Below are 23,325 nucleotides of genomic sequence, written 5' to 3' on the forward strand. Positions count from 1 at the left end.
TGATTTGGAAAGGCTGCAGTAAGCAAGTGCTGCGCAGTCTTGGCCTTGCACTGTTGGATGTGCCGTCTGCCAAGTAGTTTCAGTTTGAGCAATTTTTAATGCCATTCCATAAACCACACTTCCTGACACAAAATCAATATGTTAGCAATAGGAAGAATAAATACAGTGCCAAGGAGGAAAAGGGTTTGCTTTTTTTATTTACATTTTTTTTAAAGCGCTCACACAGTCCGCAGGCATCACGGCGCTGTTAAAGAAATTGTTTTAGTTGTGTAATTGTTTTTGTCTTAGTTGCCTATTTATAACACGGTTAAACACCCAGAGGTTTCTAAGCACGGACCCAGGGATCGAACCTGTGTTGCTGCTAGTGTCGTTTTGCTTCCAAGGCGCACACGTTGCCGCTGAGCTATCCTCCCGGGACTTTGGGTTGGCGGCTTTGGGGTTTATATATTTATAATGGATAATGTTTTCTAAACATATGACAATGGGGGATTTCCCTGGTTCTATCATTGAATTTACATATAATAAGTCACACTGCGAAATTTACTCATCTCTGTGGGTATTCCCTGCTGCCATACCAAAGGGTAACATGTCCGTGATTACTGAACACCTTTTGGTCCGGAAGTAAACTAAAGGCTGTAACGTAAAGAGAGAGTGCGTGTGCATGCGCACAAGCGTATACTACCATCAGACTCCATTGATCTGTGGCATGCAGGTTATCAAGATGGCAACATGTTCATCTTCACCAGTAGCCAGTGGGGGAGCTAAAAGCCTAAATGACCACTTAAGAAAAGCTATTCAGTTTGCTTTGCCAGTCGCAGCAGGCCCCCCCTCCTCTTCACCACACGTGTGTTTGCGTTTGGTGGAAGCAAGGGGTGGCATTTCAGTGGAAAGTATGTTGAAAAGCCCAATTCTGCCCTGAGTGCCTGGTTTTGTTTGTGATGAATAATCTGACAATTTATGACCTTTTAGAAAATATTTAAGAGATAACTCCACCTGCTATACCGCGATAACCATGATATACCGTCATTTGGCAAGAAGGTTATTGTACCGTCATAAAACTAATGCCGTGACACCCCTACTCCTCCCCTGGAACCGGTGAGTTGTCAGGGTTCTCTTCCCGTCCTTGTTCTAGAGTACCAGACCCTTGGTTTGTGGGGTTCTGAGCCGCCATGTTCATCTGAGGGTTCTGCTGAGCCCTCAACATGCAACCCAGATCCTGGGACAGGTTCTGGACCTGGCGCTCCAGTTGGGACACCCGTTCCGGCTGGTACAGGGGTCTCTGGTCCATCCTAGGTGAATCACAGGAAGGGTAAATATCCCTTCTCCCATAGTACCGTGGGTTTAGAAAATTTGGGTAACCCTCCCCCTTTTTCGGATTGGGCTGTCTGGGCTCTGGAAAGTGGGGAAAGATAGGAGGGTTGTTCTGTAGGTTGAAGTTTTGAGGGTACCGGGGAAAGAAACTAAACTCAGCATTTGGGGGATTACTGCCCTCCTGGGGAAAGTTAGGAGGGAAGTTTCCTGGGGTGGTACCTACCTGGTTGGATCCCCCCCTTTGGGCTGGGCGAGTCCACACATACCCCCAGGATGGGTTTGTTTCCCTTGTAACGGGGGCTGATATAATCAGGGGAGTTAGGGGTCCCATTTGTGGGATTATCTCCCTGACTACCGCCTGTCTGGGATTGGCCCGAGGGCCTTCTGGTTCTTTGGCTGGATGGATTTTGTACAGGTATATTTTTAGACCCCCCCATCTCAAGATCTAAAATGGGGCCAACCTTCACCTCCACCTTACCAGCAGCAGGGGTGTTGGCTGGTTTGGGGTTTATGTTATAGCCTGTTCTATGACCCAGTCCAGTGATCTCTTCTCATGAAAATCCCTCACCAGCTGGGTCATTGTATGTTTACGGAGTGCATGGAAGAAGTTGGGGATGAACTCTGTGTGCACCCTCCCTCCTGGTGGTCTGCACAAAGGCACGTTTGAGCTCCTGCACAAATTCTTGTGGGGCCTGATCTTCCCCGCACTGCAGATTGTAGGCCGCCTTGCGGGCCACTTGGGGGTTCCTATGTGCAGAGAGGTGGACCATCTTGAGAGGTTCTGATCCTCCAGTCCTGCAAAGAAACTGGAGTATTCAGGAGAGAATGTCCACTTCACATACTGTATGCAATTCTGGCTGTCCTTCAGAAGAAGTGTCATATATAATAATTCTAGGTGTTCCCAGACAGAATACTTGCATTTTTATGATATGGAGTTTGAACACTCCTAATGGCCTTGATCTGCTTAAGGGGATCTTTTTGCATAGCGCTCTTCATTTTGTTCGCCTTCTTGGTTTTAGTCACCTGGGTCCACTTGTCCTCAGACTCGGAGGCACTGCTACTGGAGGTGGCTTCTTGATCCTCTAGGCACTCCCTGATTCTGTGAGCTTGAAAAGGTCTTGCAGAATATTGGTCTGGTTTCCTTTTTCCTGTGGTGCTCAGAAGAGTCTCTTGACTCTCCCCCTGCTCCCAGGATTGATTGGATGGAGCACCCCCCCTCCCCCCCACCCTTCCCTACCTGGGAAGAGGTCTTCAGGATACTCTTTGGTCTTTATTTCCTGGAGTTCCCCACCAAATTTCACAAACGGATCTTTTGGAAGTCGGTATTTTTGTGGATCCAGTTCTGTGACTCTCCCCTCATAGGAGTCTTTCTGGTCAGAGATGTCAGCCCTAACATTTGGGAATCTGTACAGGGACGCCCGTACATCAATTTCTGGGGGGGGGGGGCGCTGATCTGTCAGTCCCATTTTACCAACTCTATTGAATGGCCATGGCCCCTGGTTCATATGATCCAGTAGACATGAAGCTGGCAGAGTTCATGGTATTGAAGATGTTTGAGTCCCTGAGTACAGGGGTCCTTATGTGATGATCTGGGGTTGCTCTGTCCCTCCTTCTTTTTCAGCCCCTATTTCCTGGTGATAAGCAAACATCTGAGCCGTTTGTTCCTCTATCAAGGCCTTACTGGTCTCAATGATTCACTCTTGCATTGCCACTTGTTGGTGGAACACATCATTCTTTTACAGCGAGCCTAATTGTCTCTGCGCTTCCTGCCTGGTCTGGGAATACTAGGCCAGTTTCTGCTGCAGAAGACTCACCTCCTGAGTTTTAGTATCTTTGGTCTGGGTGTTCTCTTCCAGAGCATCCTCCACCCGTCTGCTCTAGTAGCTTCCCATGTTCTGTCTTTAATTCATTGAGCTCCTGGAGGGCCAGCTTTCTCCCTCTAGCTTGGTTGTTAATTGGCCTACTTCCTGGCCTAAGGTGTCCCTCTCCTGACTTAGGGTGCCCCTCTGTTCAGCCAGGTTGTACCTTTTGTTTTTTTGGTGGCATTGGATTTCTGGCGCTCTGGAGTGTAGGTCTCTCATTATTATTTTCCTCTTTCAAGGTTTCGATCTGGTTTTGTAGGGTAACTATCTGTTCTGCGCAGGCTCTATTATAATTTTATTGTTGCACCAGTTTCTGTTGACTCTGTTGCAGAGTCAACACTTTCCTGACACTCCTCTTTTAGTGTCTGTAAATGGGTGTCTTGCACTGCATTCTCTCTGTAAGAGAGCCAGATCTTCTTTTAATTTTGTGACATAATCTCTAGATTCTGCCTCTAATTCTTAGCTCTTCAGTAGCCTTTGTTCTGCAGTGTCTACATCATTCTGGATTCTCTCCAGTGATTCAATTTGATTCTGTGCCAGAACTATGTTTTCAGCCTGCTTTTACTGCATCACTCCTATGTGGATGTATAGGTAGGCCGCAATTCTGGCACTTTTGCTTTGCTCCTCGTAGGGCCATATACAATTCACTAATAGCTTGGTGTAATGGGCCCTTGTCCTGCCATATCCAGGTCCTTGGTAGTGACCTGTTCTGTGATTGTCATGTTCATTCTTTTCTGGCCACTCACCCCAGACAAAAGGTTTGTGCAGGAAGTGCTCCCTAGCCATACTGGTTTCTACAGGAACAGCCATTTTGGAAACATTATTTCGGGTTGATTTACTTTTACAGACCGGCCTGGTCTTGAGTATTTATTTAGGGAGGTGCTTGTACAGTGTAGCACAGTACACCAACCAAGCAAAGTGTCTACCCTGCAGGTTAGTCTGCTGTGCTACACTGTCACGGGTGGTAACTCAAAGTCACGGTACGAGCCCTCAAATCTGTTAAGTATTTCAATCAGGCGATACACCCTTTCCGAGCCTAGTATGCAGTGCACAGCTAAAAATGTATTTTTTAAGATATATATTCAATATTCTGAGTGATATACCACTCATATCACACGCCTTCTCAAATACCCCAGGTCACAATGGACCAGGTATCAGGCTGGTTGGTAAAGGTAATATTTATTTGTTTAAAATTCAAATCAAACCTATGCATTTTAATATATGGAGCAGCAATCACCAATGGGATGACCATAACATATAAGAAGGCATGTAAGGCACTTAAATTCACGCTTTAGCAACACAAAAGGAAAACACCAGAGAAATAACACTTTCGACTTGTTTGGAAAGGATTTCCCCCTGCAAAATTCCTCAACCCACAAACAATTCTAGATAGATCTAAGGAAGCAGCAGGTAATCAGGAATAAGGAATGGAAGACAGAATTCAAATCCAAACTTCCCTCCCCAAACAAGAGAGAAAAACGGATTTGAAATCTTACACTTTAAAATGACATTCGGAAATGGCTGGGTAAAACATTGCATGTGTGCAAAAATCCTTACATCAGTACAAATCTCTATGGGAGCAACATGGGAAAGATACTAACAATCAGCAGCTATAGTTTGAGCAAAGGTAAACACTTTGAATCCGAATGGAAGGTTGAAAATAATTTGGAATAAAAATCACACATGTAAAACTTTGCACAGTTACATGAATCAGGGTTTGTGTCAGCAGTGCAAAGTCACTGTGAACCGAGCAAATCATTCCACAAATCGGGCCCAACATGTAAATGAGTTACCAAGTAACTGTGTGGCTGAGCTGCTGTATATATATGTTGGCACAGATGCAGCAAATTCTCTGTGAAACTAAGCAGAGTGTTTGTCATAATGAAGGTGGCCGTTTTTAGTGCATGCTTTAGGTAACCAATTTCGGAGGTTTACCCTTTGAACGAACTAGCTGTTAAACTTTTCCCCCGAAAAAGGGTTCACCTTGTGATAAAATGCAGAAATGTGAACATGCATGTTTGAAACCAAGAAACAATGCAATATCAATATTATTCTTTAGACTTACATTGGAGTGGTTGTTCTTAGTTGTGTGTCTCTCCGAGCAAAAAGTGCCCAACACATGAGCAACCACTCTTGTTGCAGCATGGTCCCTGCTTTGGCTTCTTCAGTGTCTGAGAATGTGTGTGCTTGCGCAAACCCATGCTGGCATGTAAAGGAGTGACAGACACAGGTTAAGAAGTGCTTCAGTTATATTTATTACACATTCATAAGAGTACGATTTACCTAGTCCTACATACATTCCATAAATGATTTTAAAAATGCTTGTTCTGCAACATCAAAGCCATGCTACAGATCCCTGTACATTCAATGAGTTGTGAGTGCGCACACAAACTCGCAATGAATCAAGTGGTGTTGCACTCACTACACAGCAAAAAACCTAATCTCAAAAGGCCCGCTTTTGTCCGAGTGCTCACCAAGACAGGATTTCAACACATTTGCTGTTGGAAAAATCGGGACAGGACAAAGCAACAGTCTCAATGCCCAAAATGAAGCATGAAAGCCAGAGCGGACCAAAGTTGATTCCCTCACGCACAAAATGGAGCCTGAAATTCCGAGCGGACCAACGCCACAGCCTTCATTGAGAAAATGTAGCCTGGGCAAATTAAAGAGCATATTCAGATAATAAATAAAACTAGTACCACATAAATATTTGTTCACTATTTCAAGTTTGGTTTCCCCAATGCTAGGGTACACCTTTTTGCTCCTAGTATTATTGCACTGCAATGGATCTGAAAATACAAGGCATAAATACCTAACATTGACCCACATGTCTAAGATATATGCAGCTTCTGAAAACTTGCACAACAGCCCACGAGGCTGTACAGTTGAAGGAGCTTTATTATGGTTGCAAACAATTTAGTACATCAGTTATTTTAAGTACCTGACTTCTTTTATGTTTTATCGATGTTAGTCCTGGGCTCTATTCAATATATGAAGGTGCACGTGACTCACAATGTCCAGAGGTACTAATAATCAGAGCATGCATGGTTACCTTAAATGGCTACATTGGTTCTCTGAGTGGAAGAAAAATTGCTGACCGTTCATTGTGATGTTGTCAAGGAGCCTTAAACACTAACGCGTGATTACCTGGGTCTGCTAATTTTCCTATCAAGCAAACCCTTTCTGTTCACCATATACGGAGAAAAATATACTTTGGGAAGGCATAATTTGTTTGAACCTTTAACGCTGACGAGCACCCGCTAAAATTAATAACGGGGAAAGAAACGCACATCACACTGATGCAGTGGCGTGTACAGACTCCTTTCACAGAGGTGGCCGAAGTGGGACACTGACTTAATGCAGGGGTTGCATAAAGTACGAGTGCACACGCATAGTGATCATAGTTTAGGATGATGGGGCGGCACCTGGGGTGGCCAATCAGATTTCAGGGGTAGCACGTGCCACCCCACGCAACTCCCTGGACACGCCACTGCACTGATGAATTGGTTTTACACATTTGCATTACTTTCCATTTACACAATTCATCTGCAAATGAATATTGGTAAGACATGTATTTACACTTTTGTAATAGGCACTTGTGTGCGCAGTAGATGCTTATTAATAGCAGGCATAGGTAAATTGACATTCACGATTTCGTATAAAGTGTAGACTGCTGACAAGTCGTCATGGGAGCTCCTTGTGCCAGTAGTGATGTAGCTGCGGGAGGTGTGTAGTTATTTGTGTGCGTGGCTGTGTGCCTCTGCTCAGGGGCATCTCTAGAATAGTGATTAAGCAGATGGGTATCGCTAAATAGTTCCCATATTGGGCCATTCCTGACAAATAAGTGCAAATACTCCATAACAGCCACCATGGGGAGCAACAATGGACCAATGCCCAGTAGTCCAGGTCTGAAAAGACATGAACACTCTCTAACGTGAATTGTCAGCCACCACATGGAGGAGCTTCTGAAATACCAGGGAGCCAACTGTAGTATGGAATACAGCGAAGTACACTGGTTGTGAACCTCCATGATGATTGCCGCTATCTCCTGTTGTTGTGGGAAAGTGAGCATGATAGGTGTCCAGAGACAACAACTGGCTTTCTTCTGAAGGGCACTGGAGAATCTGGCCCAATGTCATCACCTTACTTCAAAGTTTCCTTTTTCAGAAACCTGTTTAATAAGAAGAGATCTAGGACAGTCTGACCACACCCATTCTTGGGATCAAGGAAGTACCTGGTATACCAACCCGTCACGACATCCTGAAGTGGAATCTTCTCAATGAATGGGTTTCAAATAAGCCCAAAACCTCTTAAGAAGGAAATGATCTGGAAGGGAAGGCTGAAAGAGGTTGGTTGGACCGAAGAAGGCCATTCATGAAAAAGGGTGTATACACCCCATTTCATGAATGGCCTTCTTCGGTCCTATCTTTAGGACACACTGGTCTCAACCTGCCCTCCACTGAATTCCTACTGACAAAGTCCACCTCAATGATTTGTTAGGGTGGACAGCTAGAGCATCAGCCCTTAAAAGTGCAATATTGATGCTGTTCCTAAGGTAGCAGCCACAGTCTAGGCTGATGAACAGACCGGTGGGATAGGAAAATGGCTTATAATGGAAGGACTTGTGGGGTACAGAAGCGAACAGGCCTAAACCCATAGCAGTAGCCCTAGAAGAATTAAACTTCTACAGGAATTTGGCAGTTGGCGGGCCAAAATGATGTAATCTGTCAAAGGGCATGTCAATAAGCTTGCTCTGAATTTTAACTAAAAAGACAAACAGGTCCAGAAGGGCCTTCTGATCACTGCTCACAGCTCATGTGCCCTGCTGAAATAGACCATATCAAGACAAGACTGAGGATCTGACAGAAAGAGTGCTTCCATCATACACTACCTCTAATAAAGAGTTTTCTGGGATTCATCAGACAGGTGTAATAGGCCATGGTGCACAACACATTAGTAGCTTGTAAGCCTAGGCTCTCTGAACCAGTCACTTACTTCCCAAAAGAGTCCATCTCTTTGGAACTTTGGTGATGCATTTGGCCTCAAATAACCATAGAATGCAAGAAATACTAACCACACTGGAATAGGGTCCATAGTCAAAATGATGGGGTGTCCAGCTACTTTTTTCATCAATTTCTTGCATACCACATGCAAACGTAGGTTCTCAAGTGCAGTCAGAACCGTCTCATGCAGAGGTCCACACATAGCATGAGGACCTCTTGCTTGGCATCCAAATCCAAGATGTTTGGCAATTTATGAAGAGTCCTGCTATCTACTGGGACAGCCAATATTAGACAATTGTCAGGCTTCAGAATCACACTGCTCGTGGAGGAAACCACATGGCTATGGAGAGCCACAAAATCTAAGCACATCACTGAGCTGGAACCGTCCGGAAGCCAGAGACAGTATATCAACATAGTGCTCAGCTCATACACAGGCAAGTGTGTCAAGTTTGAGCCATCCTTCCCTTCCCCTGCAGGACACTCATGACGATACAAATGCTTAATCTCTTCATCACATATCTGCTAAAAGCAAGCTGAGACTAGTTGCCACCTGACTTTCACCAGTAGAGAAGTATCAGATTGGATACACACAGAGAATGCATTTGGTGTCTCTGTACTGAACCTCCTTTCTATGAAAGCTTGACAGAATGGTAAAATCCCAGAAGAGGGTGGTGCTTATGTTCAGGCCTTGCAATTCTGTCCTTTAAAGAAGCAGCAGTGAAGTGGAGCCTATGATGCAAGTGAAGTTTACTCAACAATTGCTATCATTGACGACATGCAGTCTCCAGGATATTTACGGAGGATGTCTTGGAGTAAACTGTACCTTCTGGATCTTCTGTAGGACAGGGACTTTCTCTGATTGGGGGCTGTGCCTGAAGCTTATTCACAGGTCTCAAGGGGGTGATCTTCTGTAAGAGGCATGATGGAGGGAAGAAGACCCACTCCTGGAATTAGTTATTTTGCGCTTCTTTACTTTGAAATGACTGCGTCTAGATGCACTGGGATGTCTCTGGGTAATGATGTTGCAGCTCCGGAGACCTCCGAGGTTTCATAATAAACTGAGGGAGGAGCACAAAGTTCCCACCCTCTTGGGATATATTGAACACTTTAGAAACCTGATCCCTGGCTTGAATTCATGGCTTCCCAAGAATATTTGCTTCTTGCAATTCTAGCAAGGCTTATATTTCGATGTCTCGTGGTACAACAGGGAAAAATAAATACATGGGGTGGCAATTTTCCAAAGTGTGGCGGGTGGAAAAATGAAACCAAGGAGATACATGTGGCTATGTGTGTGTATACCAGCTAAATCTCTTTTGGAAACCATAGCACCCATGAGAACATGGCAGAGTTTGTGTGAAGCAGCACCAACACATCATGTGGTTATTTAAAGATTTCCGGAGTGTCTAGAGCTGTTTCCAAGAATTTAGGAATCAGCAGAAGGGAAGCAGGCATTACAAATGTACCTCGTTAATGTGGTAAGCTGCTCACTCCTTTTGACATCTGCATTTCAACAAGACATAAATTCAAATCTGACACAATAATTCAATCACTCCTGCTGACTCATTAATATTGGCAAAAACATGTCTTCAGGGTATGTTTAGGGATAGCATGCTATAGCTGCTGACGATGACTGCCACACAGATGGAAATGCAACTGGAAGCATTTAATTATATGCAACAATTCTACTGGCCTCCAATAAAAGTACAATATAAGGTGTCACGTCGGACATCTTCTACGTCTGTCATGATAGCTGCATTACAGCTCAGAATTAACTAACAATTTTTCACTTTCGCAAATTTGTCAAACTACAGCTTTTTCAATGACAACCAAACCGATGAATAATCGCAATGGATGCACATACCGGCACATGGACCTCAACTCAGTACTGCAAAACTGTTAAAAGATGCTAGCCCAAACACTGGCTACCCACGCTCCGTACAGTGCTCTGCTGCTCTCGAACTAGGTCTGTGCTTTAAACAATAAAATAAAAAATAAAATGCAGCTGAAATACATAATATGCCACATTAAACAACGTTTGAGTGGTCCAACATTTTGTTTTGTTTTCTAAATATTTCTGTAGCCTTACATAGTTGATAGGTAAAAGGCCGTTGATTTAACGTTTAAAGTGTGAAATGCTCCTGCTGTTACGTATGAGGTAACATGCAGGTTTTCCTTCGAAGACCCTGCATTCAAATCTATTACTGTCCCGAAGGCTCATCAGGTTACCAACATCTCCCCCGAGGAGATTTATTTGAATGCCTTCCTTCTACAGGGCATGAGGCCTACTAATAGAAGAAAGTATCAACAACACAGCATGGGGTCCTTTTAAATTCAAATGACACCGTCAATCACACATGCTAGAGCTTTCAAAATATATTTTTTTCTTTAAAATGAGTGATCGTGTACTTTTAAGTCCTCGAGCGGACATCATTTGCTGGAAGGTGTGGGTAGCAGTTATGTTTACAATATATTCGATGACTGCCACCCAACACTACACGTTGAACATGACTTGGCTTAACAAATACATTTTTATGCTGGGTCTTAAATATGCACACTAGGTCATGTGCAACAGAGACAGCATATACAAAATATTGTTTCGTTTTTAGGCAGACACCTCAACAAACCGGCATTTTCTTCTTACAGGAGACTTATCCTTCTCTAACAGCCATATTGCCGCCTGATATCCCCGTGCCACCGGGATATCACAAGGGTAGCGGTAACGGTTAGTCCGATTTCTGTTGCTAATGGTGCCGGTTAGTCCGTGACAACCATGCCGGTAGGGGTTTGAAAACCCAGAAGGTCAGGTCTGCCGGGGGATCGGTGGGCCCTAACAGCATCGTTGTATGGAGGACCGGAAAGGATGCCGGTACGTTGCTAACGGTACCCTTATTTCTGTACTGCCATACTTGGAATGAGGCCCAATGACTTGCCTATGATTGCTCAATACATTTTTGAATGCTTAGGTGTTAAGAGTGATCAGTCGGTTGAATGCCCACCCAATGATCTGCTGGTCACATGCTTGAATCTCACCGAAGAATAATGTGTCTTTCACCAGGCCTATATAATTAGCCCCTTTGCATATGTGGTGTGTGCTTTAACAATAGTCATTATTATTATAATCCCCAATAGGCAAACAAACACAGTAACATGTTGAGCACTAATGCAGAAGAGTTAACAAATACGACAGAAGCACAAATGTTGCAATAACCTCCACTTTTGGTCTGCCCGTTCTATGCCTTTCTGAGACCCAACTGGTTTCTTCCACTTCGTTCACTCCTCCATTGCACTCTTGTCTCATTCAATTTTGGATGACTTTTACAGCTTTTGTAAATTTCCCGATAGGTCTGTTCTGATACTACAGCATCACAGGTCTGTCACTGACCAGAATAAATATTGAATATCAAATTCTAATTTGTTGGAGTGAAATGCAAATGGTACTCTTACGCAATACTTTTGCTTCAAAAAGGCAAAGCCAATGTTGAGATAACCTGTCATCGGAGGTGCAGGGGATGTTTGATGTAAATGGAGAGATTCAATGTTTATTACGGATACAGAACCGAATTACTAGCCAATAGGCAGCAAATCCGGCTCCACTGTCACTGGCAAAAAGTCTGGTGCGGCGGAAAGCCTTTCACTGCCCCTGCTGACAGGTATCTCAGTCAACACATCTAGGAAGCATATTGGTACATTGTGCACTGCAGATGCGGGCATGGAAGACATTTGGCCATTTCACTCCGGCACAACCAACATGGCTGTTGGATCATTACTTTGTAACAAAATAGAGAGTTAAACACCAGGCACTCTAAGTTATCTTTGTTGAACGTTTAGTAAGTGTGGTCAGAATATTTAGACATACTCTGGAGCAAGGAGTGTAATATTTAGAACAGTTCAAGGTGCAGGGGAGAAAGTTGGCAGCCCTGGCATATGGGCTGTACAAACGAAGACATAGTAAGTTCCCACTTTGGGAACTCCCGTCCCCTGCACACTATTTATAGCTGACAAGAGCTAAATGAATTTATATTTCATAAGAGAAAATGAGATTCATAAATTGCATTCACTACACGTTTTTTAGAAAAAAAGGCCTATAGCCTAATAATTAGGGTCCGACTTCAGAGTAAATATGTTCTTAAAGATTATTTATTTTTTCATGTGGATATGCCAAACGCGTTTCGAGATAAATTCTCTTCATCAGGGGCTGCTATCATTCATTAAACGATCCAATTTTTTTTTTTCTATAAATACAAAGGAAACATAATTATATCAGAATGCCATTTTCAGGAAAACTTATAATAAAAGTATGCACAATATGAGCAACCATACAGATTTAGATGTAAGCATGTGCCTTTATTATGATTATCATTCCATAACGATTGATGACCTTATAAATGGTGAAAGGTGGAGCGATTCTACCCTATAAAGGTTGATACAAATGTAAAACATTCTGCTTGGGGATTAAGAAACAATGAACCTATGAGATTAGTCAACAATGATGTGTTAGAAGGTTTAACTAGACCCTCTACAATGTTTGAAACCACTGTATGTTACTTCTTTTGATTATAAGTTTTCCTGAAAATGGTATTCTGATATAATTCTATTTCCTTTGTATTTATAGAAAAAAAAATGTTGATCGTTGAATGAATGATTGCAGCCCATGATGAAGAGAATTTATCTCGAAACGCGTTGGGCATATCCACATGAAAAAATAAATCCTCTTTAAGAACATATTTACTCTGAAGTCGGACCCTAATTATTAGGCTATGGGCCTTTTTTTTCTAAAACACATATATGTGTAGTGGATCATTACTTTGTGCCACACTAAATGACTCTTCAAGGGAGGCAAGTTGCCCCAATTGCACTTGAGAGGACATTTTTGAAACATCCACTGGCCGTTTTTACAAAATCATTAAAAATACATTCTTGCCCAGTTCTAACTCAGCACTGAACCAAAAAACAAGCAGAACTCTTAGGTTTCCTGCAGCCATGGATGAGACAGAGTCCTATTGTTTCCCTGTGCAATCTGGGACTTGCAATTTCATTTTCCTTCCCATTTCAAATCTAGAAAACCTACACATCCCGAAGGTCCAAACTAGACTAGATAGTCTTTTTCAATCATGGCCACAGGACACTTGAGAGCTCACCAAATATCAAGGCCTAGAAATAACATTTGCTGGTTACTTCAATCTAATGCTTATAAGACAGCAAATCAACATTAGAACATACCCTGTTACTAATAAAAGCTTTCGTTTCTTTAAAAATCCACCACAAATATAGCAAATCTCCTTAGAGTGAAAAAATACTTTAAGTCCTATTATGTATTACTGAATATGTGTACCTACACAGCTTATTTTAAACAGTGCCTCTATATTTTGATATCCTAATATTCAAACATCAATTAACAATCCAGTAATCTACATGTATGTATATATGTGTCTATGTACGTACAGTGCAAACATAGCTGTAAAATACAAGCGCGCTGTACAACTATCATTGGACCTCGCATGCGCAAAAATACAACATGGTTCGTGAGCACAATACTCAGTGGGAAGAAGGACACCTCAAATAACTAAGGGACCAATTCACGACATGCAGTTGGAGAATGTGATGGACAAAGGGGGCCTCACGTCCCTGTATGCAAGTCTACTGATTCAAAGCGGAATTTGCGTGTAGGAGGAGGTCATATCTGCCGCAGACAGTTGCTCAGTGGATCTGTATATGTTGGGTATGTGCCCTACACTTACATATGCATTAGATACTGGACCCAAGTATATTGTGGGGGCAAAGGGCTGCACCATACCCATGTAGGACAAGGCATGCATCTGCAGCAAGGGCCCTAAATGGCTCATCACTGACAATGCCATTTTATATGTAAACAAATCATGGAAATGCTCTTGGCTCACTAGAACATTTATATCAGCATTGTGGTTTAGATTGCACTTTTGACAGGAGCCACCAGGTGCACAGGAAACAGCTGCACTACTCAAGAGGGCATTACTTTATGAATTGCTGTGGGACGTGGTATTCAATCCCACGGCACGCCTCCATGAGGCAGAGTCTGGGGAAACTTCTTCCAACACACAGGAGTCTGCCCAGAGCTCCCCTTTCGAGAATTCCCCACTTCAAGAATCAAGGGTTTTCTGCCACTTGTGAGCAAACTCGACACACAGGAATGGCAGCAAACTTAGGTTAGTGCTTATATTTACAAAAATAAATAGCGTAAAAGGTCAAGAGGAATAACATTGCACCTGGCTTTTAACAACAGAGATGCCAACTTCACAGCTAAAAGAATTCCTTCTCAAAACCATTCACATGTTCGTCATTAAAAATCTTAATCCTCACTGCTTCCTCCCCTGATTGCTGTACACTGCCATCCCTGCCCTGTTGTTAACCCCCCATCCTTTTTCTCTGCTTACCTCGCTGTATTAGTCCCCCTATGATTGTAAAGTGCTCGGTTGCTTCCTGAAGCTAGGTCCGCACTCATTAAACATTATAATAATATTAATATTTACCCAGTTGAGTGCTCTATGAATGAGAGGTGCTGCTCTAGGCAAATAGCTATTTTACGGTGGGCATTTGTGGTAGAAGGTCTTTTAGACCATCGTAAAATGCCCAGTGTCACATTTTGAGGCAGGTGTTACTGGCATAGCAGTCATTCATAGCACAGAACTGAATGGACTGCAGGAAAGGATTTACTGCTACCAAGATTTCAGAGCAGGTGCAGAAGAGCAAACACATCTACAGTAAAACAAAACTAGAACTATGAGGGTTGGCCCTTAGTAATGGAATCCTTGTGCGCACGACGAGTGGAGACGATGTTGATAAAAACAGTAGACATGGGTCAACAGATCTGGAAGAAATGGCTGCTTGTGTTGCTGTGGATGCAGGAAGAGTCATGGGAACGTTCTAACTATGTGAAAAGAAGATACTCGGGAGAGGGGGAAGGACCGGGAAAGGACCCAAACACACTGAATACCAGAGTGTGATCCATCTGCATATACAAAGAGGTGAAGAAAAATGGAGGAAGAGGTGTGCAGATGAATCTGTAAGGGCCCTTTAACGTGTACCACAGAAGCATCATCCTGCATACAACGTTAATAGAGGGGATGAGCGAGGTGGTGAAATGAACGGTGTTACCTAAGCAACAGTGACTCTACATACTTAAACACTTAAATGTCGCCATCTTAAATCATACAGCTTCAGTGATGTGTTGGAAATGTGTTAGCCAACGCGCTAGTACGAAACACAACTATAGTTGACCACGCTTATGTTGCAAGCCAAGAGGTGCAACACCAGAAACATGTGACAGCAAAGTATGTGTCGAGAGGCACACAACAGTCATGAAATGTACACGAGAAACAGTTGCTGCAAATTCACCAGAATTAATGGTGAGGAGTAAGCTTCAATGTCAAAGGATTTTGCGAATTAATGCTGACTAGTAACCTTCAATATTTCAAAGTATTTTGCTTTAAAAGGAGATATGCCCCTCCCTTTCGCCACCTACAAATTCCACCTTCACTGCTTAGCTGGATGATGACTGCACCATCTCATAATTCATTGCAGAGACTTGCATCTTAACTGTTTCAACCTATGCGGCGTACAAAACGGTCGCTCCACTACATTTGTGAGGAAGTCTCTGCTCTATTCTTTTAGTTTCAGCAGTGGACATGGAGGTCGGTTTATGAATTTACGGGGTGTAGGGTTGGTTACCTGTTTGGTGAAGATGCTCTGGAGGTGAAAGGAGCCTGAAAGGTGGGTGGCTTTTGAGGTGATGCAGAGTGTTTTGAGCAAAGTCCTCTCATTGACAAGGTCCTAGTAAATTGGAATTGGATTGGGTTGCTTTGATGGGTGCTTTAAATACATCAAAGACATTTTAAGGTGAAGCTTTGTATCAATTTATGTTTGTGGGTACCTCTTTGGGAAGGCCCACATAGTGAGTTGCAGTAGTCTACATGGGAGAGGTTACATTTTACGATAGACCTGACTCTCAATTTAGGGTGAAGAACATTTGGATATCATGGAATCTTGGCTTCAAGCTCCTGCTGAGGGAGGCCAGTGGCCTGGGATTGATGATTAAGAGCGCTGGCAATAGGATTTACCTTCTGACCTAAAACATTTGACCTAGTTACATTTGATTGAATTTATTTGACCCTTTTTTTGGTTTAAAATGCGGGGGGAGACCCCCGCAGCCCCACCACTTCCCCTAAACCTAATCTATTCCTTTACCCACCCCATATGTATATTTAATTAAATTTGACTGAAAAAAAGGTCAAAACAATTTGATCAAATGTTTTAGTTCAAATGTTTTTAGGTCAATTATGCTAATACCGTTTTGCAGAGGTTTGAACATAATGCTAAGATAAGTCCATGCATCAGTGAAGAATACAGTGGCACTTCTCAAGTTGCTGGGTGCCCACTATAACCAAAACAAATGAACACGAGCGCTGCCAAAGCCCTGCTTCCCAATTTATCGGGTCAGAGCAGGTCTGGATTTTGGAAAACCTTCATTCTTTAGAGTAATAGCGGTTCTGACATCTCACGCCAGTGTTTGAAATCCGGCCTGGGGATGGCTTCAGATCCTATGTTATACTGTTGTTAAAGTAGAAGAACTCCGGTATTATGCTTCAAAGTCACAGCTGATACATTCAGCATGCGTGCCTCTTTCTTGGGTTGGTGTTGCATTACACCCTGTACTGAGGAAGTTGTCAGACTGAGTCCCCCACAAACTACTAACACATTCCAACTGTGGGATAAAAGCATCTTAGTCACCATTTATGTCAGAATACATTTTCATACAGTAATGTGATGTTTACAGTACGTCTGTGCAATAACAGATGATTGCAATGCACATAAAGAACAGAGGTAGTCTTTCCCTCCACCCACCCCTTCTCCGCGATCAACAGCTGAAGCGTGAGATATGAGGTTGTTTTTGACAAAGGGAAGTGAGCTAAGGTGCTTTGTGGGATGATTCAAAGAGACAGACAACCCTTTCAAAACAGTAAATAGTGACTGTTTCCTTGAGTATTTTGAAGATCAGGAGAGTGACCCTATTTTCACGGCACTTTGGATGAGTTACTTACAATGCCTTCAGATGAGAACCAAATCGACACTGGAGGCGTTTCTCAGGGGGGCGGGGGAGTGAGGTATCACAATGCAAGAGTTGGGACAGCAAGCCACAGTATTTAGTGCCAGCTAAAATAGTTCTTAAACAATGACTAGTATACATTCTACCATTTGGTATGCATAAGCCTGTATGTGTATGTACACTCCAGTAAATTGACTGATTAATGATTGAAAATTGCGGATAACGTTCTGAAGTACTGACCCCCCCATTCACACTCCTTAAACTGGTGCAACATGGTCACTTTGCAAGGTATCCAATAGAACAATTGCTTATCAGATTATAAAAGTGAAAATACACAAAATGGTCTAGTACAAGAAAATGTGGTCAATTGTACTATACAACTGCTTAACGTGTCAGTGCGATAACTCAGTGAGATAGGTGCTCGCCACAGACATTTGTGGTTAACCTGCAGAGCGTTGGTTAAAACTCTGACAGGGCCAATTTATCCCTTCATCCTTCCGAGGTGATAAAATTACGACCTTTAAATTGGGTAATATAAACAGCTATAATTACAGTGCTTAGAAGCAGGGGAATACAGCACGAAGCACTCTTTTAAAAAATGATTTCATTATATCATTATTACTACAAAACTATGATAAGAAGGGGCTATTTAATTTTAGGAACAAGAGTGCAGAGGAAATAATAGGACAATGTGGAGAGATACTTTTAAATGTGCAAAGGGCATGACTCCCTCAGTGATAAAGGATATTGATGATGTACGTTTTCGCCATTTGTCAAATTTCTAATTATCTGATGGAGTGCCAAAAGTAGAAAAAGAGTCGGAGAATATCGGCAGTCTTATGGGAAACCTGACACGAGTGAAAGAATGTATTCTCTATCCAGGTATGAAGACTTCCCAGAGAAAAGTCCTACAATTTTAGGCAGAGGGTTTCCAAAAAAAGGGCAATCGGAGAACATCCCCATCCCAGATCAGACGTAAGGTGAAATATATGAAATGAGGCTGCCTGGTGCAGATGGCTGCACACAGGTTAGAGGCTGATAAAACTGGGTAATATGAGATATTGTAGGAGTGTGTGAATTACAATGGTATTGCAACAGTCTTCTTTTCTGAAACAGCACACACACACAAATCCTTCATATGTGAAAAAAAGGTTCTTACAAAATGCGTCTTGTTTCCAAGAGAGAAGTAAAGAAGGTGTTGGGGAATCACTCAGTTCTATGTTCCACGCCGGATCCTGCTCTCAGCTGAGACCTGTTTGGTTGAGGGTCCTCGATTTAGGCCGACTCGGGTCGGTGGTAGGTCTTTCTCAGTTGCTGCCGCTTGATTGTGGAACTCCATCTCTCGTGCTCATTGGATGGTGGATGACTATATGCCATTTAGGCGTTCCCTGAAGACCTATCTTTTCTAGCTTCTCCTGCTCCACCGCTTGTCTAAGTAGCAGCAAGATGCCTGTGGGCGAACGTTGAACTATGTAAGTGCTGATAAGATAAGAGAGCTTTGCTGTAGGATCAAGACATAGTTACCTGCACTGATCGAGGTGTCAACATATACACACTTCTGGATGCTACGGAGCAGGGTGTGACTGATGTGGGATGAAAAGGAGAACGAAGGTACAAGGTAAGGGTGAGCCTTACATTACTGGTCGTGCGTGTTGGATGCAACCGCATGGAGGAGCTCAGCGAGGGGATATTGGAGCAGCAGGAGATGCCGAGTGGGATCATCTGTTCCACACTTTCAGTTTGAGGTATATCTGATATGACTGAGGATTCATTCATTGTGCCTTTATCTGAAAGACCTATGAGGAATTTGTGTTCTTGACTGGGGAACTCGTGGATAGACGAAGGAGGGAGTTGTAAAGTGCATGCTGCAGACATAAGTGCTTGTATGTTTTCCCAAATGTACAGTCTAGTCAGTTTGGCACAGGAAGGAAAAACGATTAATGGTATGTCGAGTTGTGGTGGCAACACCTGGATTAATTATAGGTTGCAAACTCGGAGCCCTCAACACTAGGCCACCCCGCCATCCTCATTCTTTATAGAATTATAGTGTACCAACAGGAGAAGCCCTCAGTCACTGGCCACAAACAATACTACAGACCTTTACAGTAAAATAAGGAGGTAGAGCGAGCATCAGATCTCAGCCATCTTATAAAGATGGCTGACTGGCACGGCAACCTCACCGCCAGCAGAAGTAATTTACATTTACCATACAAGTGATGCCTGTTCCTGCTGACAGGGACATCCTCTGCCAGATTAAACATCTGGGGGAAGCAGGGATGGTCCCAATTAAGAAAAGAACAGCCTTTTGCTGATTTTACATTAGGTGGTTTTAAAGGGAGGTACCAGAGGGTCTCCTGGACTCGGGTATTCTTGGAAGTTGCCCAACGCCTGTGGGGGCACGTCGGGCTCTCAATGGGGGCTGCAAGTATTAATGGTGCTAGTGGTGAGTGCTTGTGGTACACCCTAGTTACACAGGCCTCCACAAGCATGTTACTATCCAACCGGGCACTGACAAACTACTTTCTGTAACTCCTGCTGGGTGACCATGCTTCGGCAGTCAAGGATACTACTTTGCAGAGGGAGAGTATTATCTAATGTTCTGAGGCCCCAAACGCCCATGTGTGCTTTTGACAAATTCCAGTTTTGTGGCCATGCTATAACTCATACATTTCCACAGTTTCTTGCTAAAAGTAACAGCTATTTCATGACATTTAGAGAAAGTAAACTAATTGTGTAGCGATTTCCTTACATTATCCAACTCCATGGAGAGCGATGATAGCAGACGCAATATTGCACTTTGATCCTCAATGGAATAAAACAATAAGAAACCTGAGGAAACATACGTGAAATATAGAGGAGAAGCCAATAGAAACACAGCATATGGTATTTCACCCTTGATAAATAGCACTTGTTTGTTTCACATTTCTGAAACTCCTAAATGTAGACAATAACTTGATGATGCCCTTGAGTTGGAGTCCCGTCCACCTTTGAGCTGCTGCTGGCCAGACCGTGGTGGACGTAACCAAAGACGTCCAATGTACTCTTGTGCTGAGGTAGTCGGAACTGCAAAATAACCGCTAATGGACGCTGAGGGAGGAGTGGATGGTCTCTGATAGTTTACTCTTCCGGTTTCCAGTAAAACAGTCTTTTATTGCATCAGACAGCCTGTATTAGGAAGGAAGTCCTGCAGGTATGTAGCCACAGCTCTCGATAAGTAGGTCATAGTTCCGAAAGCCCCACTCGGAGCGCTGTCGTAGAAATAGTTGCAGATTCCAGTGGCTGGGTCTAGCTCAAATAGCACCTCCGCTGCTCCAAGGGCTTTCTAAAGGGAGAATAACACAAATTATCCTAATTTACCAATTGTTACCAAACAGCATAAATGGATTATATCTTGCGCTGTTTCCTAGGGCCTAAGGGGTCCTCGTTCGGTGGAACGCAAACCCCCCCCCAAAAGAAAGTTTATGCCAGGAATGTAAACATTAGTATAATCAACACACTCTACTAACAGCCAATAAACACTCTCCTATCATCTTAATTTCTCAGAGGCTGCAATGCTTTCTGGGTGACTGCTTGTCCAGACCTTTCCAGACAGTGCAGGAAAAAGACAAAATTCACTGGGAAACCGACCACCTCCTCGTCGTACGTGGGGGTGGGGATTGTCAGTGGTGTGGGTGGGACTGAGGGACGGAGCTAAGTGTCGAATGATGTGCATGCCCTGAATATAGGATGCTGGCTGCTTTGCATATAAACAAATGGCATTTTCGGAACATAACAATGACCCCCGATTTATCAAACATGTCTTTGTTAGTAATTCAAACGTGCATTCCTTCTGAGCGTGAAATGCATACTTGGTATGTCCTTTGTCAGAACACTCACCCTGACAGTAAAATGTGTGCAAAGCATGAGACATATATACAGCTACGGACAGTTTTAATGTTTAAGTTTGGGCTGTTGAGCAAAGGACGACTTTCAGATGCAGTCTGTGAAGACGTGCAGATCTCAACTGCATGCATTAAGACACAGGGGCGGATTCATGGAATTTATTGCGCAGGAAATAGGCTACTTGCGGCCAATCTGTGTGCGCAACTCTGTCGATTCATGGAATCGAATTTGCAGCACTTTTCCTGGACTTGTGTAGATGTTGCGTTGGCCTTGCAAGCCTGTGCGAGCTGTCAAGGGCCTTGTGCGAGAAACCGAGCAGAGGGTGGGTGAGGCCTTCACAGAGGGCTGGGAAGGGGGCGGAACACCAGAAATGGGGACTAACCTGTGAAGAAGTGGGCGTTCCGAGTGATGGACTGCAAGCAGTCCCTCACATGGCCACTATTGCGCAGCAAGAGATGTATTAGCTGAATCGATCGCGCAACGTCTCTGCTGGGAAATGCTCATGCAAGTCCTTCATAGGATCTGCCACCCGAAGGCTGGCGTAAGAACACTTGCGCGTAGGATTTTCAGCGAGCAGGTGGGATTGCATGTCGGATTTCATGGTGCGTGTACCCAATCGGGGTTCTGATGTAACGTAGGGGTGCATGTAAGCTGTGTAGCGGGGGTGCAGGAACGCTTTATCTGGGTTCGCACGCACATTTCCCGAGTTATTGCCAATTTCTAAATGTTTCATACTCGTGTTGTTTGGGTGCTGGGTACAGTTACGGGGGACACTGCGCAGGCTACCCGAATCGCAGACCTGTTTACGAGGGACCCCACGCACTGTTTGACGGGTGCATGTGTTCGCGCACATGGCAGCGCACAAAGGTAGCTGATCTGGCAGTTTCCTGCTTTATGTGTGGGCGTGTCGGGAGTGTTCCAACTGTGACTTGCGAATATGGTTACTTAGCGCAATCAATTCCATGAATACGCCCTGCACGTATTTATCTTTATGTCCTTCTCAACAAGCGGCCCTTGTGCGATTTCTGCGTGAAATTACACGAATCGGGACCAACAGTGTTTGGGAGACTCATGGCAGTCAGGGGCAGACAGCTTGCTCAACTTGGGGGGGGTTTGGGGCTTGTGTCTATATATATGGAACGCCGCTCCGCAAGACAGTTTTTGCAAGAGCTGCTCTCTGTCTTGTTCTAACTCATTCTTCCCCGTTTCAAGAAGGATTACGTTCTATGGTGGAAGGATATTAACCACCTCATGGTAAACTTTCTTTTATCAATGCACTATAAATGGGACTTAGAAGAACCCCATTTATGTTTTGGTGCTACGAAATTGCAAAATCACCCATGATGGTCTTGCAGTCTAACCACTGTAGTCCCTATCAGTAGCAAAGAAGTGGTTTCCTAATATAATTTTTTTTTATAGAGTTGTTGATACATTATTTGAAAATATAAAGGCTTTTAAGGAGCTCTACTACTTTGAAATGTAGTAGGCTTTAATTTACTACAAAAAAATCACTAGAGAAGAAAGCCTGTCATGGTCATGAGGATTCTTCTAGTTCCTCTTTCCTGAATGAAGTGAACAAACCGCAAGAACAATAAAAGGGAAGCCACAGAGGAACCAGCAATAGACACACACAATTTACATGCCAAATACCATCACATGACTTAGCTAAAACAGCAAGCTCCTCAATTACAGCATAATGGGCCTCATTACAAGCGGTCCGGATACAACGGTACCGGTAAGCGTACCAGTAAGCTTACCGGTACCGCTGTATCCGGACCGCCAAACTCCGAATTGTGCTGCGGGTGCCTTTCATTCCAAGGCACCCGCGAGCACAGGTAGCCCGTAGCCCTGCACCGTTAGCAACGGTGCCGGTGCTGCAGGCATCCCCATTCCCACTGAGCCGTATGGGGCTTAAATGGGAATGGGTATATACTGGCTCCGGCACCTGCGAAAGGGCAATTTCCGGGTCCGGCAGGGCCAGAATACCCAGATAATTGCCCAATCGCGGTTGCCGGATTTTCTTGCCGGTTTGGCGGTAGCCTTGCTGGTTTTACCGGCAAGGCTACCTCCAACCTTGTAATGAGGCCCGATGTGATATTTCAAAGAACGAAGAACAGTGAAGCTCCCAGAGTAGCCCAATGGGTGTCCTGTGGACTGGCGGGTAAGGTACACATCAAATAGTAACATA

At 43.7% G+C, this 23,325-nt stretch overlaps 1 protein-coding gene across 4 annotated transcripts in view; it reads right to left on the reverse strand.

Annotated features, from left to right (window-relative positions):
• Positions 1-12,878: 12,878 nt before the first annotated feature.
• Positions 12,879-23,325, reverse strand: part of PHKA2 (phosphorylase kinase regulatory subunit alpha 2) — an 840,998-nt gene continuing 830,551 nt past the window's right edge. For all 4 annotated transcript variants that reach the window (XM_069636956.1, XM_069636954.1, XM_069636955.1 and 1 more), the window contains one exon: positions 12,879-20,577. In XM_069636956.1, the coding sequence (XP_069493057.1) occupies positions 20,404-20,577 (174 nt within the window). In that variant the 3' untranslated portion in view covers positions 12,879-20,403. The remainder of the gene's footprint in view (positions 20,578-23,325) is intronic.

The sequence above is a fragment of the Ambystoma mexicanum genome, chromosome 7p (genome assembly GCF_040938575.1).
Source record: "Ambystoma mexicanum isolate Mex_15411 chromosome 7p, UKY_AmexF1_1, whole genome shotgun sequence".
Classification (NCBI taxonomy): Eukaryota; Metazoa; Chordata; class Amphibia; order Caudata; family Ambystomatidae; genus Ambystoma; species Ambystoma mexicanum.